This window comes from Triticum dicoccoides, chromosome 4B (assembly GCF_002162155.2).
Source record: "Triticum dicoccoides isolate Atlit2015 ecotype Zavitan chromosome 4B, WEW_v2.0, whole genome shotgun sequence".
In the NCBI taxonomy this organism is placed as follows: Eukaryota; Viridiplantae; Streptophyta; class Magnoliopsida; order Poales; family Poaceae; genus Triticum; species Triticum dicoccoides.
The window spans coordinates 663098693-663122187 of record NC_041387.1 but is presented as its reverse complement, the minus strand read 5'-3'; the positions used below and the strand labels follow the sequence as shown (position 1 = coordinate 663122187).

Genomic DNA, 23495 nt, shown 5'->3' with positions numbered 1-23495 from the left:
TCATCATCATCATCATCATCTTCAATACCCTCCCTTGGTCTTGTAGGAGGTGTCGGGCTTCCAGCCCTCGGGGATGACATTCTCGGCGACGGTCTTGGTGCCGCCCTCGGTGGTGTAGCAGATGGTGAAGGGGCCGATGAGCTTGTCAGGGTGTCGATCCTCCACACGGATCCCCACGACTCCTTGAGCTCGATCCACTTATCCTTGTCTTTAAGTGGTTGTGCCTGGTAGCGACATCGGCAAGCGGAGCAACAAAGGAGGAGTATATAGTCTTATCTTTCAAGGTGAAAATCCAAGGTATGACCTTAAGTGGCTGTGCCTGGCAACGACCTTGTTGAAAGCATTATTTTAAGAGCGCGGACTTTGTTCAGGGTGAAAACCTGAGATCTATGATCGGGCGGCCGATAGCACTTGTGCACTTCTTTTTTCTTGGAAGCATCACTTTTGGCGAATTTGGACTCCGGGTGCTGCCTTCCCGATGGTTTGTTTTGCAGCTACATGGTTTTGATCACCGTAGCGGAATCTTTCGTTTCTTCTTCTTCTTCTTCTTCTTCTTCTTCTTCTTCTTCTTTTTTTGTTGTAGGGTTGTGTGCATCCATAATGTCTGTAGAATATTTTATTGTTGCAGAGCCTGGATGTAATCGGGATCTTTGCAGTATTAATTAATATATTCCCATTGGCGAAAATGGAGACCATCCAGCGACCTAATTAAGTGGTCTCCAAGTGAGCTATAGTGCTACCCTGTTGTTTAGGTGTGGCAATTCAGTTTTTGAGAAGAGAAGAAGAAAAATAACGGGCTAGCTCGAGCCCGTTGTGACCATCTTTCATGGGATTTTTTAAAGAAAAGAAAACATAATTAATGTGTGCATATCAATTTCTGTTAATAAGACATGTTTACAATCATGAGCAAGTTTAGATACATCAAACAAGAAATTATTAGTTGTCCACGCTCTTTCCCTATAGTAAATGAATGAATAAGTATACTCATGCTCTCATCGCATCATATGTGTATGATATATGTGCGGCTGGTTTATTCTTCTTCTGGAGCCAAAAGGAGTTAGTTAATTAATTAAGCACGCTGCCGGAAGGTGTGGTTCGCATCATCATCATCATCATCTTCAGTACCCGCCCTTGGCCTCGTAGGAGGTGTCGGCCTTCCAGCCCTTGGGGATGACGTCCTCGACGACGGTCTTGGTGCCGCCCTCGGTGGTGTAGCGGACGGAGAAGGGGCCGATGAGCTTGTGGGGGGTGTCGATCCTCCACACGGCTCCCCACGACTCGTTGAGCTCGGTCCACTTGTCCTCGCCCTTCTGCTTGATGTCTACGCCCACCACGTCGCCGTCGCCTTGGAGGAACTTGATCACCAGGGCCAGGTAGTTTTCGTTGGAGGACTTCTCCACGTGGAAGTTGACCTTGGTGCCCGGCGGGTACTTGCACTTGACGCGCCGGAACTTGATCTCCACCTCGCCGGCGTCGCGCAGCTTCTGCTCCTCGCCCTTCTTGGCCATGGAGCCGAAGGCGTGGCCGGAGAGGTCGAAGTGGTAGGGGGCGATGGGCTCCTCGTTCTTGTCGGTGATGGTGACCATGGTGGGCTCGCCGGAGCAGGCCTCGGGCTTGGTGCACTTGAGCTCAAAGCAGGAGCCGCAGCCGCGGCCGTCCTTGAAGATGGGGATGTTGCCGCAGGAGGTCATGCCGTGGAAGGGGGCCTTGTCCACCTCCTTGTACCCGCAGGCGCCGCCGTTGTCCTTGGGCCCGGCGCCCGTCGGCTTGCCGTACCACGTGGTCTTGGCGTCCAGCCACTTGTTGCCGTAGCTCGCAGGCGACGCCGTGATGTTGGGGCCAGGGGGAACCTTGGGGATGCCGTGCGCGCCGCACACCACCGCGGCCACCACCGCCGCAACCAGCAGCACCGACGAGGAAGAAGAAGCCATCTTCTCTTCTCTTGAACTGTTCCTTGTTGCCGCTGTGCCTCTTCTTGCTTGCTGCCCTGCTTTTATAGGGCAGACCAAAAGAGGGGGCAGCAAACGGGGGGAGGATGATCCGGCGATGTCGGTGGTGAGCTTGTCCGTGCATGTATCTGCGGCTCGCCGTCATCGTCGGAGGTGCATCCTCTTCCTGACCGAAGCCACCTATGTTTAGAATGTCTCAACTCTAAACATTTGTGCATGCATGGTGAAGGTGCAAGTTATCAAAAGGACATGAAAATGTCAGCAAAATCACAAGCGCGAGAGGCTTGAGCGAAGCATTTGTCCTGTCACGAGTGTTGTCATACACCAACGTTTGGACATGAAAATGTAGTAATAATAATAATACTATGGCGGCCGTCACGTTGCTCATTCCGTTGTTGCAACAGAAGATAGTTGAACTAGATCACAGCCGTTAGACAGGTGTTGTAGCGACGCATGATTTTCCTGTATTTCAACGTCAGCAACACACACACACACACACACACACACACACACACACACACACACACACACACACATTTTTGGTACCATCGGGAGGAAGCAACCAAGCAGACATTGCATAAATACCAACCAACGGAATTTCTTTCACAGCAGTGACGACATCATCATTTCTTACAGTTGCAGACTCTGTTCTGTCCAGGAAAATTGCGACGACGGAAAAAACAGAGTCGACCCAGAATGAACAAACGCTATCCAAGAAATAACACGACCGGACCGGAAAATCCTGCCATTCCAACTTTGTATGCAAAAGTTAGACACAACACTTTGCGGATGGCTGCTGAGTGAAAAAGTGACGCAAGGGACCAGACACCCACCTAGGTGGTGTCTCATGCGTCGCATGAGCTATTTGCCCTTTGCCGGCCGAATGAAGCTTGCCAGCGAAAAGCTTGTCGGCCGCGTGAAAAGCTTGTCGGCCGAGTGAAAAGCTTGCCGGCATGAAAATTTTGCCCGTGTGGAAAGCTTGTCGGCGTAAAAAGCTTGTCTGCCAAGTGAAAAGCTTGCCGGCGTGGAAGGCTTTCCGGCGCAAAAGCTCGCCGGCCGAGTGAATAGCTTGTCGGCGTGAAAAATTAGCGCGAGTGCAAAGCTTGTCGGCGTTGAAAGCCTGTCTGCCAAGTGAAAAGCTTGCCGGCGCGGAAATCTTGCCGGCATGTAATGCTTTCCAGCGCAAAAGCTTGCCGGCCGAGCGAAAAGCTTGCCGGCGTGGAAATCTTGCCGGACAAGCGGAAATTGTCAAGGTCAATCCAACCAGAAGCTAAAGATGGTCTGAAAAGATTTTCTAGATGTCCACGGATGAAAAAGTCTTCTACATGAAAGTTGTGCGTATCGTCGAAAAGGTGAACTTTACTTTTGGAGTCATCATCATATGAGATGGTATACGGCATTGAAGGTTGCTGCAAGACTTGGACAACCAAGAAAACTGCATGAGTGACTTTGAATGAAAGATGGCCCACTAGGGTATTGAAGATTGCCTTTTTTGAAAAAGTGATCAATAGGAGAGTTGTTTGTCTCATTGAAACGGTTAAATTTTCTTTTTGGCGCATCTTTATTTGACATCGTTTGTGGCCCGTGAGACCAAAAAACCAAACTGTTGTCTCAAACTTGTCTAAATCCGAGTTCGGTTAATTTTGGAAAGATTTGGACGTGATTTGGAGTCCTTTTCTTGTATGGGAAGTCCAGCCGCCTCTTATATATGTTGGGGTGACAACCGATTGGAAGAACACACAATCAAACAAATCAATCTACTACTTTTTCGTGTTCATATACTTTTTAACCCTCTCCCTTATATCTTCTTCTCGTTCTTCATCATTCTTCAAGATTGGAGGCAGCGAATCCACGAGGTCCTAGGGGCGGCTAGGCCGACCTAGGGAAGCCCATAGCCGCTGCGTGCCCTGATGGGGTCCCTCCCGGGTGTCTAGGGTTTTGGTTCTACGAAAGCACCCGCCGAATTTCTTGTGTACCATGCTTCCAGCCGGTCTCCTCTGATGTGAGCTGCAGTGCGTCACCCCCGGCTTCGAGGGTACACGGTGACATGTTCGTGTGCGAACACCTTCACCTTACCTGTGAAACCTGGCCGCCTCTCCCTACCCTTATCCGTCAATCAAAGCAGCCGAGTGGAAGGGGCCTTTACGGGCTCGCGTGGTGAGGCTCCTGCTTTTAATGAGGGAATGACCACTTCAATAGATGTGTGCCTCCTTTCCGAGGCTTGCGATTAGATTCACGTCTGCGATGCCTGAGGAGCGTCTTCTCTGGATTCCAAGGAGGGTCACGTAGACGAGGACCGTATTTGTGATGTTTTGTAAATGCTCATGGTTTAGTTGTAATTTTTTAAGCAAGAGTATCGATTTCACAGGGAACACACGAAGTGTCTTTCTCTCTTATAGAGGGATACTGCTATGTGCCCACAAGATGAACGAGGTCCAAAGCAAAAGCGGCTGCGAAGGTTGAAATATTGTGAGTGCTTGCTGACTAAAATTAAAAGTGCAACAATAAAGTAAAATGAACAAGAGAGCAATGGAAACGTTGAAATCAACAATAGGGAACATTTACAGGGACCTGGATTCACCACTAGTATGTGCCTAATGTAATTATGTGAATGCATAATTCTAGGTGCAGATCACGAAACCACCTCGCTTGTCTCTATCAGTGGACATAGCCTGCTAGAACATACATGCATACATCATAGCTACGTTAAAACACGCCATCACCGTTCCTCCCTACATTCAGGTTACTACAACCATGACTAAGGGTTTTCACGTGGATGTGGACAATGGGTTGTCTCTACTATTCCCCTATCAATTGATCTGGGGAGGATGGGAAGTATTAACTATCACCTTTGTACTTGCACAACCCACCATCACAATGACAATAATATCCTTCATGTCTGTAAGGAAATTTTCTGAGTGGTCGACTTCACAGAAGATTGAGGACAACATAAACATACAAAAGAGGATTTGTATCCTATCAGTATTCAACACCTAAATATACTAGGGTTCCTCCATGTCCCCGAGAACTAGGGGTTTAACATACATAGAGACAACAAACATCATGAAATAATCATGGCAATCATGGATTATCAATCAATGGAATACACGTAGGAATCCACCACGAGTTTTGGTAATATAAAGAGATGAATAGAGGGGTGGTGATGGTGATGATGATGGAGTCTCCATAATCGGGATGATGGCGTGGTGGAGCCCTTCTATTGATCATCGGCCCCTTTGGATTCCTTCCGAAGGCTACGGTTCTTGGTTTGGGCACATGTTTCTCTGTAGCTCACCTCGGTGATCCGAAGACACTGGGATAAACTAGTGCCAGGGGGTACCGGCACCGCATGGTACGAGCACTAGTACGAGCGGGCACACTCATACCAGGTGCTGTCTTCGCCTCTGGAAGCACGTTTGCGGCTGCTTCTTCTCCCACTTGGTAGCCGCTTCATTAGTTAAGCTAATGGACATTTTGTAAAATAGCCTACATGTTGTTGTCAGCTAGAGAGAGTGATTTCCAGAAGGAGAACATCACACATGTCATAGTGAGTGTGAGGGCATGGAGAGGTGCCATAACTCAATTCTGGTCTGGTCGCCGCCACTAGAGGTTGTGGCTCAGCTTGGGAGATGACATTGCTGGTGTGGTGCATGTGCGTTGGCGAAAACGTCTTACCCCATCTAGGGTGACGTGTTGCATGTTAAATAGGCAGGGTGCGAGCCTGGCATACGCGTAGAGGAAGAAATACAAGAGATAAGAGATAAGAGATAAGCTAGGAAAAACATTAGAGAATATATCATATGCATGCGCCCTAGCTACCTCAATATCTCTATAACAGAATAATCTCACAACCTTCGGTATGTCACGTATAACATGTGTTTAACACCCTCCCTTAATCACAACTTGGTCAAGTTGAGATTATGTTTGAAGTCCTCAAAGCTTCGTACATGCAATGCCTTTGTGAATCCATCTGCAACTTGATCTCTCGAGTGCACAAACCGAATGTCAAGTTGCTTCTGAGCAACTCTTTCTCTAACAAAATGAAAATCAATTTCTATATGCTTTGTTCTAGCATGAAAGACTGGATTTGCAGAGAGATAAGTAGCACCAAGGTTGTAACACCATAGACATGGAGCTCGTGTGGTTTTCACACCAAGTTCTTTCAACATAGACTAAACCCATATTATCTCGCTGTAGCATTTGCTAATGCTTTGTATTCTGCCACTATGCTTGATCTGGAGACAGTGGCTTGTTTTCGTGCACACCATGATATCAAGTTAGGCCCAAAGAATACAACAAACCCACCAGTTCATCGCCTGTCATCCAAGCATCCTGCCCAATCTGAATCAGAAAATGCACTGAAAAGTGTAGAGGATGACTTGCTGAAATTTAGACCAATGCTCAAAGTATGTTTGACATATCTAACTATGCATTTTGCAGCAGTTAAGTGAACAGTAGTGGGTGCATGAAGGAACTGACAAACTTTGTTAACTGCAAAGGAAATGGCAGGTCTAGTAAGAGTAAGATAATGTAATGCTCCCACTAAACTTCTGTATCTTGTGATGTCCCCTTGATTCAAGAGTGTTCCTTCTGTGAGAGATAGCTTTTTTGAACTGGATAGTGGAGTAGGTGAAGGTTTACAATATTTCAAACAAGCCTTCTTTACCAGATCAGTTGCATACTTTTCTTGAGAGTGATGGAGTCCATCTTTGTTTCTTTTTACCTCAATCCCAAGAAAGAAATGCAAGTCTCCAAGATCCTTGAAGGCAAAATCTGCACCCGAGTCCTTTAAGAGCCCTGTGATTGCTTCATCAGATGAGCTTGTCACAATAATGTCATCAACATATATGAGGACAAATATGCATGTGTTGAACTTGTTTTAAATAAATAATGAGGTGTCAGACTTAGAAGGGACAAAACTAAGTGCCTACATCTTGTGACAGAGACGAGAATACCATGCCCTTGGAGCTTGCTTTAATCCATATAGTGCTTTATCAAGTTTGCACACATAAGAGGGAGCACTTTTACTTACAAACCCAGGAGGTTGCTTCATGTACACTTCCTCTTCGAAAACACCATGGAGGAATGCGTTCTGCACATCTAGTTGTCTAAGACTCTAGCCCCTAGAAACAACAATAGATAGGACAAGGCGAATGGTAGCCGCTTTTACAACTGGACTAAATTGTCCTCATAGTCTATGCCATATCTCTGTTTAAAGCCCTTTGCAACAAGTCTAGCTTTATAATGATCAATGGTTCCATCAGATTTTCTTTTAATCCTGAATACCCACTTGCATTCAATTAAGTTTTTACCTTGATGTGGAGGAACCAAATGCCATGTTTTATTTTTTCTTCAATGCCATGTACTCTTCATTCATAGCTTTCTTCCATTGCTCATTACGAAGGGCTTCTTCAACCGTGTTTGGTTCACTTGGTTCACCTGTAGAACAAACCATACCATATTTAACTATATGTTTGTAGTTCACAGGTTGCGTTACCCCTTTTTGCAATCATGTGCGTCGTGGTGATGAAGCAACTGAGTCTATTGCCACAGAAGATCCAGCCGCCTACACAAGAGTTCCAGCCGAAGCTGATCCCGAGGAGGATCCCCTGGGTGCAGCAGTGCAGGCTGTCTCGGAGGGATCTTCTGGGGCTTGTGGCGGAACTGTGTCGCCTGAGGAGGCCGCAGAGAATCCTGACCTCTGGACCGGCCTATCATTGCCTAATGATGGCGAATCAGCGCTGGGAGCCGCGCCAGGGCCCACATTGGTGGAGCGAACCGGAGCCCGCTGCTTGTAGCACACCGACTGGCCGCGGTAACGCGCGTCGTCCAAGCCATCCACGCGTCGCCAGTTGGCAGAAGGGGATTGTCGCCTCGTTAGGTCCGCGCCGCGACCACCAAGAGGCGGCTGCGTGTCGCCTGTGGAAGTGGGCGCTGCGATGCATGTGCCTACAGCCGCAGTCGCGTCTGCTGCGCTGAATCCCGAGGGAGATCCCGCGTCTCCTGCAATAGATCCCGAGGGGGATCGGATTTCCTGACGCTGCGCCGATCCCGAGGAGATTTTGTCTCGTATTTCTGGACACATGAAATAAGGGCCAGAATTTGCTCCATTTTTTTTCATTTTTTTTCGCCATTCGTTCCTGTTTCCGACCCAGTTTCATCAACACAAGGCTCATGCAACATATCAACGGGATTAGTCAACAAGCGATCATCAATATCGTTCCCCCCTTGATCAATACCGGTGAGATGTGATGGCAAAAGAAGAATTTCTTTGCTAAGAAGCGCACCAGCGTTAGGATGAAGATCGGCAAAGGTAAACTGTGTTTCATCGAATACAACATCCCTAGAGATGTAGACACGACCCGTGGAGACATCGAGACACTTGACACCTTTGTGTTGGGAACTATAGCCAAGAAACACACATTTGGTGGAACGAAACATGAGTTTATGTTTGTTGTAGGGACGAAGATTGGGCCGGCATGCACACCCAAAAGCACGGAGAGATTGATAGTTTGGTTTTTCATGGAGAAGTCTTTCTAGTGGTGTTTCATTGTTGATGACACGAATAGGAAGGATGTTTATGAGGTGGACGGCTGTGAGAAAAGCCTCATCCAAAAATTTGAGAGGCATGGATGCTCCTGCAAGAAGAGCAAGGCCAACTTCGACTATGTGGCGATGTTTTCGTTCAGCTGAGCCGTGTTTCTCATGCGCATGAGGGCATGATACATGGTGTGATATGCCAAGGGTTTGGAAGAATGAGTTTAACTTCTCATACCCCCCAGTCTGATTAGATAGCAATGATTTTGCTGTCGAACTTGTGTTCAACAAGAGCTTGGAAGTTTTGAAAAACTTGAAAAACTTCGGATCTATTCTTAAGGAGATAAATCCTCGAGAATTTACTAAAGTCATCAATGAAACTGACGTAGTAAGAGTGTCTACCAACATAGGTGGGGGCCGGACCCGAAACATCAGAAAATATAAGTTGCAATGGCTGGTAGAAACACTAGTGGATATAGGATACGATAATTGATGACTTTTAGCTCTTTGGCACGAATCACAAATAGTTTCATTATGTCGCTCACAAAAAATTTCTCAGGAGCTTATTCTTCCTAAGCAGTTTTTCAACTAAAGAAAGCGAAGCATGTCCTAATCTATCATGTCACCGTGTTGACAAAAGCTTGGCAACACCATAGACTTGTTTATTGAATATTCTATGCACCGGAATCAACGAATAAAGCCCTCGAACACATCTACCTCGATAAAGGATTTTCTTCGTTACCTGATCCTTAATCAAAAAGAAATAAGGGTGAAACTCGAGGAAGACATGATTATCTAAGGTAATACGGTGAACAGAAAGAAGACTTTTGGCGGCACTAGGAACATGCAAGATTTTCTTGAGATGAATCTTGCGACTAGGGGTACTAAATATTGAATGACCAATGTGATTTATCTGCATACCTTCTCCACTGGCCGTGTGAATTTGATCCTTTCCACAGTACCTTTCCTTCCTAGTCACCTTCTCAAGTTCATTAGTGATGTGATTGGTGGCGTCGCTATCAACATACCAGTTTGTGTCGATGCCTTAGGAGCCATCCGCCGCCGCAACGATCTTGTCATAATCTTGAGAGTCGTCCTCATCCTCATCATTGCGGTACCAGTAGTCTTTTGCAGTATGGCCTAGCTTGCCACATATTTGGCAATGAGGCGAATCCGGATGAGTGCGGCCAGAGCCACTGCCGCCGCCGCCGCGGTGAGATTTGTTGTTGAAGCGCCCGCCGTTGTTGCTGCTGCCACCAGAGCGCCCCCTGCCACGGGAAGAGCCACAAGAGCATGCACCACCATGCCCGTGGGTTGCAGCGTTTGTAGATGACTTGAAGGAGTTGCCGCCCGCACCGTGGAACTGCGCCATGCGTAGGTCAAAGTTGGTGAGCATGGCGAAGATCTCATCGAGGGAGGCGGGTGACACACGGGTGTCGAGGGCCGAAACAAGGGGCTGGTACTCCAGATCTAGTCCATGGAGGATGTAGGAGATGAGCTCATCATCCTGGATTGGTTTTCCGGCCGCGGCCAGCTCATCGGCGAGGCCACACATGAAGGCGAAGTAGGCGGCGACGGATTGGGTATCTTTCTGCGCGTTGATGAGGGAGGTATGGATGTTATTGACGCGGCTCAGCGACTGCGACGAGTACATGCCCGCCAGCATCGTCCAGAGCGCATGCGCCATGGTGACCGTGGTCACCGTGAACAACACCTCCTTGGAGAGGTTGCTCAATAGGTAGCCGAGCACTTGCTGGTCCTCTCGGACCCAGATAGGGTGGAGAGGGTTGGGCACGGACGTCTCCTTGTTGTCCTTGTCCTTGGCGGCGAAGAGATTGGTCGGCTCCGGTGATGTGCCGTCGATGAAGCCGAAGGCACCGGCACCACGCAGTTGGGGTGTGATCTGCGTGCGCCACAGCACATAGTTCGTGCGGGAAAGCTTCTCGATGACCTGCCCATTGAGATTGGACTGGGCGGCGCCAGAGGAGGAAGACATGGTTTCAGCACAGGTGGAGTCGATGGAGCTAGATGGGAAGTAGGAAGGCTCTGATTACCATGTGCGTTGGTGGAAATGTCTTACCCCATCTAGGGCGACGTGTTGCATGTTAAAGAGGTAGGGTGCGAGCCTGGCATACACATACATAGTTTGTTGAGATACAACTTGTAGAGGAAGAAATACAAGAGATAAGAGATAAGAGATAAGCTAGGAAAGAAGTTACAGAATATATCATATGCATGCGCCCTAGCTACCTCAATATCTCTATAACAGAATAATCTGTCAACCTTCGGTATGTAATGTATAACATGTGTTTAACAGTGCAAACCCGAGAGACAACCAAGAGCCTCAGGGGAGGTGCGTCGGGGGAGGCTCGAGAGATGGAGGTGATCTGGCACAGCAACATGGAGGTCTGCTAGCATGACAGTGGGAGGTGGTGGTGATGACATGAGGCTTAAAAGGCGAACATAGGCGCATCGAGACCAGGAATGGAAGAAAAATTTATGTGTGAGATCACCACGGCTGCCGGATCAGGCAATATGGTTGGAGATGTTCTCAGCGACCATTTTGGCGGTGGCGGGAGGAGTTACTTGTAGTAAAAAAATTCCTCCCACAAAAAAACTAAGTTATTAGGGGTGGACAATGTTCCCATTATGGTGCGATGGAGGGTTTTTCTTTGGACGCTGATAACTGCCACACGTGTGGTGTATCGGGTGGTTGTGCTGCATGCCTTGTGTGGCATGGAGAACAACCCGCCCGCACGGCCGCGCTCGGGTGTGTGTAGACACATCCCGCACGTCCGGTGTGTGGCAAAACCGCCCACATGTCCGGGCCAGACGACCTAGCTGCCCGCACGACCCAGCCGTCCCGGCCTCCTTTCGATCCCCAGTCCGAACTGCTGCCCTCGTCTCCCACCTCTCGATCCCATAGCTCCATCGCCGTCCTTCTCTGGTTGCCATGGCAACCAGAGCATATCCATAGCGCCTTGATACGTCTCCAACGTATCTATAATTTATGAAGCATTCATGCTATTATATTATCTGTTTTGAATGATTGCGGGCTTTATTATACACTTTTATATTACTTTTGGGACTAACATATTAACCAGAGGCCCAACCCATATTGTTGTTTTATTGCCTATTTCATTGTTTCGAAGAAAAGGAATATCAAATGGAGTCCAAACGGAATGAAACCTTCGGGAGCGTGATTTTTGGAAAGGATATGATCGGGGAGACTTGGAGTTCAAGCCAGGGAAGGTTCGAGGAAGCCAGGAGATAGGAGGGCGCGCCCCCTATCTCCTGGGCCCCTCGAGCACCCCCCGACGGACTTCTTTCACCTATATAAGTCCATGTACCCTAAAAACATCGACAACGAAGATAGATCGGGAGTTCCGCCGCCGCGAGCCTCTGTAGCCACCAAAAGTCAATCGGGACCCTGTTCTGGCACCATGCCAGAGGGGGGATCCCTCACCGGTGGCCATATTCATCATCATCCCGGCGATCTCCATGACAAGGAGGGAGCAGTTCACCCTCGGGGCCGAGGGTATATGTACCAGTAGCTATGTGTTTGATCTCTCTCTCTCTCTCTCTCTCTCTCTCTCGTGTTCTCTCTATGGCACGATCTTGATGTATCACGATCTTTGCTATTATAGTTGGATCTTATGATGTTTCTCCCCCTCTACTCTCTTGTAATGGATTGAGTTTTCCCTTTGAAGTTATCTTATTGGATTTAGTCTTTAAGGATTTGAGAACACTTGATGTATGTCTTGCCGTGCTTATCTATGGTGACAATGGGATATTCACGTGATTCACTTGATGTATGTTTTGGTGATCAACTTGCGGGTTCCGTGACCTTGGGAATCTATGCATAGGGGTTGGCACACGTTTTCGTCTTGACTCTCCGGTAGAAACTTTGGGGCACTTTTTGAAGTACTTTGTGTTGGTTGAATTGATGAATCTGAGATTGTGCGATGCATATCGTATAATCATGCCCACGGATACTTGAGGTGATAATGGAATATCTAGGTGACATTAGGGTTTTGGTTGATTTGTGTCTTAAGGTGTTATTCTAGTACGAACTCTTGAATAGATTGATCCGAAAGAATAACTTTGAGGTGGTTTCGTACCCTACCATAATCTCTTCGTTTGTTCTCCGCTATTAGTGACTTTGGAGTGACTCTTTGTTTCATGTTGAGGGATTGTTATATGATCTATCTATGTTATTATTGTTGAGAGAACCTGCACTAGTTAAAGTATGAACCTTAGGCCTTGTTTCCTACCATTGCAATACCGTTTGTGCTCACTTTTATCGTTAGTTACCTTGCTGTTTTTATAATTTCAGATTACAAATACCTTTATCTACCATCCATATTGCACTTGTATCACCATCTCTTCGCCGAACTAGTGCACCTATACAATTTACCATTGTATTGGGTGTGTTGGGGACACAAGAGACTCTTTGTTATTTGGTTGCAGGGTTGTTTGGGAGAGACCATCTTCATCCTACGCCTCCCACGGATTGATAAACCTTAGGTCATCCACTTGAGGGAAATTTGCTACTGTCCTACAAACCTGTGCACTTGCAGGCCCAACAACGTCTACAAGAAGAAGGTTGTGTAGTAGACTTCACGCCTTCCCACCCCCACCCCCACCCCAATCCAACCCCGCCCTCCCAAGACAACCAGCTAAAAGCAGGTGAATCTCCGATCTCCTACTCTTTCTCGTCCTTCTTCTGGCCAGAAATTAGAAATTGCAAATTTGCCAACGTAGATGGCGACTGGATCCAAGCTATCGGGGCAAAACACCACAAGGATTTGTGTGTGTTAGCATTTGCCAACCAGCATACGCCAGATCCGCCATGTACTACTCTAGAGTTGACCTAAGGTTCTCGGTTGGCTTGGTGCGAGTAGTTGGTAATGAAGGATGCATAGGAATCACTAAAAAATGGGAGAGAAAGGAGAAATTTGGCATAAGGGGGGGGGGTAGGAAAAATAGTTGCCACTTGTGTCTAACATCAGTTGCCACCTATCGTTGCTGTTAACTGCCACCATGTTAACCTATTGCTTGCCATCCTATTTTAGTGGCTGTTGCCATCACTTCGAAATGATAGCTGGCACCAAATATTTCAGAAAAGAGAGTGGATGTGAATGTCCTACTTGCCATGATGGGTTGATTGCCTACGCAGGAAATGTGATAAGATTGCCATGTTATCTTCTACGTGCAAACAGCAAAAAATGCATTTTTTATGGATTGTTGATGCACTCTTGTTCATGCAGTGTCTGACAACACATTGGCAGAAACAAAACACGGAAGAATGAATCACAAAGACGACACTGATCCTTGGGTTTCTCAAAGGCCAGAAACGCCCCCTTGGGATGCAGCAGAGTACAGTCAACTCATTTTTGCGGGGCCGTTGCTACCACTACTAGAGCAGTACGCAGGCATCGGTATGATGCATGATAACAAGAGAAAAGAACATTTGCCATGTTCGCAGCGATGAATATGACATTCTACTTATGTCCTGCAATGTCATTTTTCGCAGGTTCTTATGACCAAAACACATTCAGGGGGGCACCATGGCAAGTTCAGTCACATGACGCTAACACTGACAAATGTACGGGCAACCAACTTCAACTAGCTAATGTGGCAAATCAAGGTAACACATATGAAAAACAAAACACACTAGTGTGGACATGAAAATTAAACTTGCAAAGGATGGCAAAAGATTCACGATTTATAGTTGAAAAAATGTAGGACCTTCATGCAGCATGTGGAATCATGCAGCAACCATGTACCTGCCATCGACGTCGTACACAGGTGAGTAAAATAAAAAAGTGAAGTTGGAATGGTGAATTAGGAGAAGGAACAAAGCTGGACAACTGCAGTTGCCATGCCTGGACAACTGCAGTTGCCATGCCTGGACAACTGCAGTTGCCATGTATGATCAAATGTGATTGCAATCTCTAACCAACCGTGGATGACAAGTGTGAACAAATATGTGTGGCATGGTTGGACCAATACATGTGCCATGTTGAAGAAACTACAGTTGCCATGTAGTGACAAACTGCTACCATGATCACAGGTTGTTACGGTGGGACTACATCAGCAAACGTCTCATGGCAAGCTTCGCAGTTGCAGGACAGTGCTATTGCAGGTAGAGCACTTCTAGTTGGAATGACAGACCAGACAAGATCGGCACATGTGGCACAACAAGGTAAGAATTTTTTTGCCAATTGCTAAAAGAGTGTGTGCAACACTAATGATTGATCACATTTGCCTAGTGAGCTCAAGCCTAGAATGCAAGTTTTGATGCTAGACTATACTGTTTGCCATTTATTGGCAGCAGTAATTCCCATGTATATTGGACTGCAGGTGCCATGCATATAGAATCCAAGTTTTGGTACTGAAAGAAGTTGGTTGGCATGCATTGGCAATAGTAGTTGCCATGTTTGTTGGATTGTAGCTGCCATGACTAGAGAACTACAGTTGCCATGCATGTCCATATGCAGACTCACGACTAGCTGTGTGAATGATGCCATGCCAACTCACATGCAGTTGCTGTACTCCGTTACGATAAACATGCCATTCAAGCAAAAATCTTACGCTCATACCTATTTTTTATTATAGGACCTTCAACTACAATCAACAGCGGCGCGAGACATCTACTACGGGGAGCTCTGAGCGCACGGAAGACGCATTCTACCAGCCTGCCAGCAATCATGACACAAACAATGCCGTGCCAGTGTCGGAAATGGCAATCATTCTAGCTATGCCGACAAGCACACCTTTGAACACAAGCACAGACAACACTCAAGTAGATGAAACAGCCGCCAATACTGCAGTGAATGATGAAACTGATGACGAAGCACAAGGTGATGAAATGGTGGGAAATCAGAAATCATGGTACCTCAGCCACCATACATTGGGCAGAGATTTGATTCATTCGCAGAAGCAAAGGAATTCTACCAGACATATGCAAAGTTCCATGGGTTTGCGATCAACACGGAATATCATAGGAAAATTAAAAAATGAACGAGTACAGCAGAGGTGAAATGAGGTGCTACAAGGCACGAAAGAACAAGAAGGGTAAAGGTGTTGCGCCCGTCGTTCCAGAACGAAAGAGAGGTATCATTCTCAAGAGGGAATGCCCTGTCCGGTGTAAGCTGAACGTAGATGGAGCACGGTGGGTGGTCACGGAATATTTTGACAAGCATAACCACAAACTCATAAAGAAATTCGACCTCGTAAAATTTCTGACCGCCCACAGAGGATTCACCCCCCTCAAGAAGAAGTTCATAAAGCTGCTACATGATTGTAACATTGGTCCATCAAGAATGGTACAGATACTATCCCTCATCCATCGCAAAAATGGGACTTTGAGTAGCATGCCCTACATATCAGCTGACGTCACAAACCTAAAGGCAAAGTACCGTAGAGAGAGCAAGTTGGCTGACATAGAAGCCACGATGGCCTACTTTGATGAGAAAGCAAAAGAAGATCCAGATTTCTTCTACAGGATAAAATTGGACGATGAGGACCGTGTCAGGAACATATATTGGGTGGATGGTGCTGTAAGAAGATCCTTCAAACATTTCCGAGATTGCATTTCATTTGATGCAACGTACCTCACTAATATGTACAAGATGCCATGCGCTCCATTCATAGGAATAAATAACCACAATCAGTCATTGCAGTTCGGATGCGGGCTCGTTCAGAACAAATACATTGATGGGTACACTTGACTGTTCAAGACCTTCTTGGAGTGCATGGATGGACTTGCTCCGATGAACATAATAACAGACCAGGATTTTAGCATGCGTGCAGGCATAGATGAGGTCTTTCCATTGGCAGTGCACAGGCACTGCAGGCAGCACATTATAAAGAAGGTTGAGGAGACGCTAGGACCATTCTTTGCTGACCGTCCAGAGCTGCACAAGGCATTCGAGCTGTGCGTGGACCACAGCTTGACGGTGGAGGAGTTTGAAAGGAGCTGGATGGCCATGATTGAAACATATCAAGTCCAAGACAACGAGACACTTGCTAGCCTGTGGGAGAAGCGAATGTACTGGGTGCCGGCCTACTTCATGCAGTGCTTCTTCCCGTTTCTACAGATTACACAGCGCAGCGAGGGGTTCAATGTTGTTTTGAAGCGGTACATCAGCCCTGGCAACTCATTGCTACGGTTTGCCAAGCAATACACCACTTTGCAACAAAAAATACTGGGATCTGAGCTGCAACAAGAAGCGAACACCGTGCTAAAGCAGCCAAAATTGCTAACGTATTTACCAATGGAGAGGCAGATGAGCAAGATATACACCAACAAGATCTTTAACAAGTAAGTCAGTTGTGTTACAATATTATTTGCACAAGCATGAAGGTAGTAGATGCCATGCATAATGCAATGCAGTTGAAAAGCTTATTTGAAAATGATGATTTTCAAAAAGTAGCCATTGAGTACAGAGTAACCATGATATGTACTTGCCATGACTAATGAAATACAGTTTGCCATGTTTAATGAAGTACAGTTGCCATGTTTACTCAAATGTAGTTGCCATGTTTAATGAAATACAGTTTGCCATGTCTGATGAGCTGCACTTGCCATGTTTAATGACTCTACTTCCATTGGGCATGATGGTATGGAAATGCAAATGCCACTTAAAGATGTTATGCAAAGTTGCCATGTTTACTCAACTGCAGTTGCCATGTTTACTGAAATGCAGTTGCCATGTTTACTCAGCTATAGTTGCCATGTTTACTCAACTGCAGTTGCCATGTTTAATGAAATGCAGTTGCCATTTTAATGAACTGCGGTTGCCATGTTTAAGAACTGCAGTTGCCATGTTCAAACGAAATGTACTTCTAGTGGCCACAACAACATAAGGTGCTATCAAAAGAACATCACACAAGAGTTTAAAAAACACACACAAAACTTACAGATTCCAGGAAGAAATAAAGCGTGCTAGCACGTACACGGCTTTCCAGGTGGACGAACATACGTTCAAGGTGTGTTCTATATTGGGCATGTCAGATTCAGAACCTGAAGACCCGGACAAGGGAAGGAACTACTTCGTGAAGGCCTCGATAAGCAAAGGCGAATACTACTGCCAATGCTGCAAATTCGAAAGGGATGACATTGTGTGCTGCCACATACTAAAGGTAATGGACATGAACGCGGTGACACGAATGCCCCGCCATTTCACAAGGCGGTGATGGACTTGGGATGCTGACGATGCATTGGCACCGCAAACATCAAACGCAGTTTTGGCTATGCATGACGAGAGGCCGGAGTCAACCATGGAAGCCGTGAGGCACGTTGTGTTGACAAAGAACTATGCTGAACTAATTGATGAAGCGTGCAAGAGTGATGAGACAGCGAGGATCACAGAAAAACACAGGAAGGGCTTGAAAAGAGAGCTTGATGAGATCAAGAAGATGAAAGCTAAGGAAGCCTTACACAGGTTCCCTCGCACATCAAGTGTGCCTTCGTCAACGGGGCCATCATCTGAAAACTCAGAAGTAGGATCTGGAACAGCAAGCACACAAACCCAGGTCAGGAACCCGCCCCGTTCCATCACAAAGGGGCGTCCAAAAGAGATAAGATACAAATCAGGATTGGAGATTCAAGAAAACACAAGAAAATAAAGAAAGGGACGGGCAATCCGTAAGCAACACTGAGCACTATGACATGGTCCTTGGTGACATTTTTTTTGTAATCTAGATGTTCTAATTTTTTTAAAAATGGGAGAATGACTCTTGAGGGGCATCGGAATTTGAAGGAAAATTCCATGAATGGATAACTACAATTGCGACGTGTATGGTACTTAAGTTGCCATGTTATTCTCTACTAAATCTTCCATGTTATTTTGTACTGAATCTGCCATGTTATTCTCTACTGAATCTGCCATGTTATTCTCTACTGAATCTGCCATATTATTCTCTACTGAATCTGCCATGTTAGTGCTACTGAATCTGCCATGTTAGTTCTACTGAATATGCCATGTTATTTGTACTGAATCTGCCATGTTATTTGTAATGACTGCATCGCGTAGATTTCCGTGTTCAGTCAACGCATTTTAGTCACACATATTGTATTGTGTGCCAAATATGGGAAACAAGTTGAAAAGGTCATGTGCAGCGAACACACAAAGGTTACGGCTACGTGATCAAACTACCATGCTAGCCGGTACAGTTAGCAATGAAAAAAAAGAACCAAACAGACAGATGAAAAAGGATGATAACTATCACTAGCCGTGTCTGATGAACTTCATTTGCCATGTTTTTTCCAAAAAAACATAGACGCATTCGAAACACCAAAACTGGTACTACCAACGATGAACGCATAATAATACTGAAAAACATAAACATGTCTGCTGTCACACCTAAAATAGGTTCACATGCACACATATATTACAGAAACTATTCAAATGTCGCTCACACACCACCACTACATACTAGGTTACGTGGAGATGCAGTCATAACATAGTACATGGACATAGTTTTGAAAAGAACAAAAGGTGATACCTTACATTCCTCGGCAATAGAATGTAAGGTAGGCGTTCGGTATGGAGCACCACGTGATCACTTGTACTTCTTGGTGACTTTCTTGACAACTTCCTCTATGAATTCACGTGCGTTGGACCGTGTGTTGAAATCTTCATTCGTCAACTAGTTCAATGTGTAATTTTACGGAGCTCAACAACCATTGCAGCTATGACGACATGAACTCGTCTACCTTCCCATTTTGCAAGGTATTCCAACGTGTGAAAGCCACACTCATGCCTGCAGAAGAAAAGAATCAGGTGAACTCACAAAAGAACAGAGTGAGAAATCATAAACTTCAATTCAGAGGTGACATGAGGGTTAGCATTGGTGTGGAGGACACAGGAAGAAAAGATGCAAAAATACCGGTTTCCTTGCTTTGTTGTCGCCACATACTCAATTGGAAAATGTCTGCTCTGGACCTTTGAGTTTTCATAGTGACGGTTCCATGTCTCTTTGAGGTTGTTGATGAAGTATTCATCATGTGTAGTAAGGTCTCTATTAGATTCCGAATGCATTGAATCAAGCACCTCAAAACGTTGGTTCTTTAGGTCAAGGCAGATCGCGTAGTGGTGACCACACTTGTCATTTGGGTCGTGTGGTGCAAGCTCCTGGAACATGGGGAAAAAGACCTGCAAGTAAAATAAAGGAAAGAATAAGCAGAGTTCACATGAAGAACAGAAAATGATGTAATTGGGAAAAACGAAATGTAAGGATATCACCGGTTGCACTAAGAGGCACATGAGTGACATAAAAGCAGCGAGGGGGCAAAAAAGTAAACCCACATAGAATGTTTAGTTATAGTTGGCAATTAAGAGAAGTTGCCATCCATGTATGAACAAAGTTGCCCTGTGTTTTAGTTTTAAGTTGCCACACAATTTTGTATGAGGAAGCAAAAATCAAAAAATCAGCTTGCACGATAGCTATTGCCACATGAAAAATATGTCACAAAAATAGTGTAGCTCACCTGTGAAGCATATTTACTCGCAAAAACATAAAATGGGAGGAAAAATGTGCAAAAAAGGAAGGAGTACTCACCCATTTTTTCAATGTGAGCTTCAAGTCACCATGCGCAGCAAAATGCTTCCTCAGGATTTTGTGGTGGAAGTCACCATCACATATTTTGCAGGTCACACTACATGATTGTTTTGTCGGGAGACATATCCATATGTCTGTTGATGAAGTCAATCACACATGCAACTACATTCGTCAACATTTTACCGAGTGGCCTCACCGACTTGGCAAGATCACCCAGGTCGACGTACGTCACATCGCATTGTATGACCTTGGTTCTGTCCAAACATGAGCTGTATGAAAATGATGTAACATGAAAGAATCATGTCTACTAAATAAAAAAGAGAAATAAAACGTAAATAGAGCATATCTAGAAATAGCAAAAGGAGGAACGGTAAAAAGAGAAAATAAAAAATGAGAGGTTATGTGGTGTGGTCCTTGCGCTTTCAGCTCCTTCATGTGCTTGCTGTTGGACCTCGCATTTCCAAAGCGCTTGACAATATCGTACAGCTGGTTCTGATCCTTTGTGGCCTTGACTTCTGGCTCGTAATCATCCACGGATGGTGCGTGAACTACCCTATGCTGCCTCACAGATCCAGGGGTGTCACTTCTAATGGTATCCTCAAATACCGTCTCAGCAGGCGCGTTGGAACTTGATTGCCCCTGACCTCGTGAGGACCTCCTCTGCAATGCTGCCTCCTCAATCCTGCGGTAAGCTTCATCAAGTGACGGCGTAATCTCCTTGGGAGTGGCTGCAAGGATCAAAAAATGGGTTAGGATACCTGGAAAACAAAACAAATTTAGTGTGAAAAGAAAGGGTACATCATATGAATTGTAGGTACAAAAAGTAGGGAGTTGCCATGTGGAGGCAACTCCAGTTGCCATGTGTGGTGCATTGTAGTTGCCATGTGACAACAACTACAGTTGCCATGTTGTATCAACTCAGTTGCCATGTGGTTGCCAAAATGGAAAATGAAGCATGGCAACAAAAAATGTAGGTGACATTGTGTAGCAAAATCCAATTGCCATGTCATCAAATAACAGTTGCCATCGCAAGTGTGCACCCAAAAAAATGCTTGGGAAAAAAGTCAGACTAAAAAGATGTATACAAGAAAATGATAAACGCAGAAGAAATGTACCTTGCACAATCGGCTCCGCGAACTTGATAGCCTTCCTGCCCTCGACCATTGGCTGCGCCATCATTGCGGTCATGCCTGCCGGCAAAGGCAACTGGCGTAGGATCTTGCGCTGCTGGTTGACCTTGACTGATGCCAAGGCTAAAGCTCGGTGGGGTGAAGGCCATTGGGTGCCTCTCCTGCCTACTGGCCGGACCGCGAACAATTTGCGGGGCAGAATCCAAGGGTGAAAGATCAACAAACATTTCTGAATCGGCCACTGCAGAATCATTGGGCTTACTCATAGGGCGGGGCGTGTTGTCAGCGGTACCTGTCGCAGATTTCTTGACAATCTTCTTGTTTGGGATGTAGGGGACACCAACGTTGATTGGGAGCTCAGAAGTGCACAGATTTAAGCCGAGGTTCTCCACGGCGGGTAAAGACGCAGTCTGCTCTGGACGTTCACCTTCGCCAGTCATGCCCGGCTTGCCACCTGGGTCAGCTGTACTCTGGTCTTCTGGTTTCTCCATAACATTGCTTTTGGCAGGTGGTGGGAATACTATGGACGCAGGAACATAACCAGAGTCATCTCTGCTGCTCCTAGCTACATCCGGTGCGTTTGGTATGTCTGTTGATTGCTTGCGGGGGCTACGACGCCTAGGCGGAAGGCCATCTCGCGAAACGGTCGCCTTAGCAACCTCTACACCACCAGGAACTGGAGCTTTTGTGCCAAGACTCTCACCTGTGGATGGCATATCATTATGAACTGTCGCCTCAGCGACTTCTGTCGTGGACACAGAAGTGCCACCGCCCACGCGCTTGGAATCCGTGTCAGATGAGCAGAATCTTCCTTGCTTAGGTTGGTCTCGGGGGCGTCCACTTCAACACTTGCTGATCGGGTGGCATGGCTCACAACAGCATCCTTCATTGCCAGCAGGGTGGGCAATATTTCAGCAGTCCTGGATGATACCGACTCGTCACTCCCAGATGTACGGATGCCTGTTGTTGTAGCCTGCACATCTGCAGCCGGCGGAGACGGTCGGCCGCTTGCGTCACAGCTAGTGGGAACAGTTAACGGTGCAGAAGCAGTTTTGTCGATTGGCACCTCATGAACATCTGAGTTGCCACCTGTCGACAGCTTTGAATGAAGGTGTTCGAGTGGGTCCCTAATGATATGATTGGTCGCGCATGTAGTAGTCTTCTTCACCCTGCAAAGAAAAAGCACATGAAAAGTATTAAAAAAATGAACAAAAAATATTTGCCATGGTAGCCATCTTAAAAAAATGAAAAAAATGTGTGCTGTGCCAGGGCTGCCATTTAAAAACTAGTTATGTGTGAGCACACAAGCCAATGAAAAGGTGGGTAGTTGCCATGTACGTGGAATGAGAGTTGCCATATGGCATAGTTAGCGGTTGCCATGCAGAACAAGCAGGTGTTGCCATGGCAGCCATCTTGAAAAAATGAAAAAAATGTCTGATGTGCCAGGGCTATAGTTTCAAAACTAGATATGGATGCGCACACAAGCCAATGGAAAGATGGTAGTTGCCATGTAGGTGCAATAAGAGTTGCCATTTGGCCTTGATAGCAGTTGCCATGCAAAAACAAGGAGTTGCCATGCAGTTGAAAAGAGAGAGATAATTAGAAAAAACAGCAGTTGCCATGTGGGACTGATGGCATTAGCCCATGTGGCAAGCTGAACAGCTGCATTGAAAAGCAAAAATATAGCACTCTGGCAATGCAAAGAACAGGAATAACCTATTTCTTGACTGGCTTCCTCAAGTCTGGCAACACGACAGGATCCCCGGTGTTGGACGTCGTCGTACGAGGAGATGACCTGGTGGAATGGGTGTCACCAGCAATGGGGGCACCCTTCTTCAATCGAGCAGAAACACGGGTTGGCGTTGGTACTTGTTTCTTCATAACTTCTCGTCCACTAGCTGACGCCTCACTGCGCATATAAGAAAGTGGCAAAAAAGATGCCAAGTGTCAGACACGAAAATTATTGCCACGCTTACCAAAACAAATGCACAAAAGGGTCAATCTGTTTAAAAAGATAGGCAAAACAAAACACTACAATAGAAGTCGAACCTCCTCCTAGCAGCTACAGGATCGGTCCTAGACCTCTTGCCAGGAGAGCCCTGCCCAACATCCTCTGGAGCCCTTCCCCTCTTTGATGGCAACACCCCCTTGCCTCTCGCAGCTATATGTTCTTTGACTTTCTCCGATGAGGGGACATCTGTTGCAGCCTTGCCCTTCTTACTGCCTTCACGAATTTTGACATGTTCATCATCGTCGGTGTCGCGCTGCACGTTCTCCATGTCATCATCATCGTCCTTGTTGAGAGCAG

General features: G+C 46.2%; 1 protein-coding gene across 1 annotated transcript; it reads right to left on the bottom strand.

The window, feature by feature from the left end:
• Window positions 1-841: 841 nt before the first annotated feature.
• On the bottom strand, window positions 842-1931 carry LOC119294247 (pollen allergen Phl p 1-like). The gene has a single exon (XM_037572471.1). The coding sequence runs from the start codon at window positions 1929-1931 to the stop codon at window positions 1119-1121; it is 813 nt and encodes a 270-aa protein (XP_037428368.1). The 3' UTR covers window positions 842-1118.
• Window positions 1932-23495: the final 21564 nt, after the last annotated feature.

Coding starts and splice junctions, on each gene's coding strand:
- LOC119294247 (XM_037572471.1), bottom strand. CDS start 1,931: ATGGCTTCTTCTTCCTCGTCGGTGCTGCTGGTTGCGGCGGTGGTGGCC.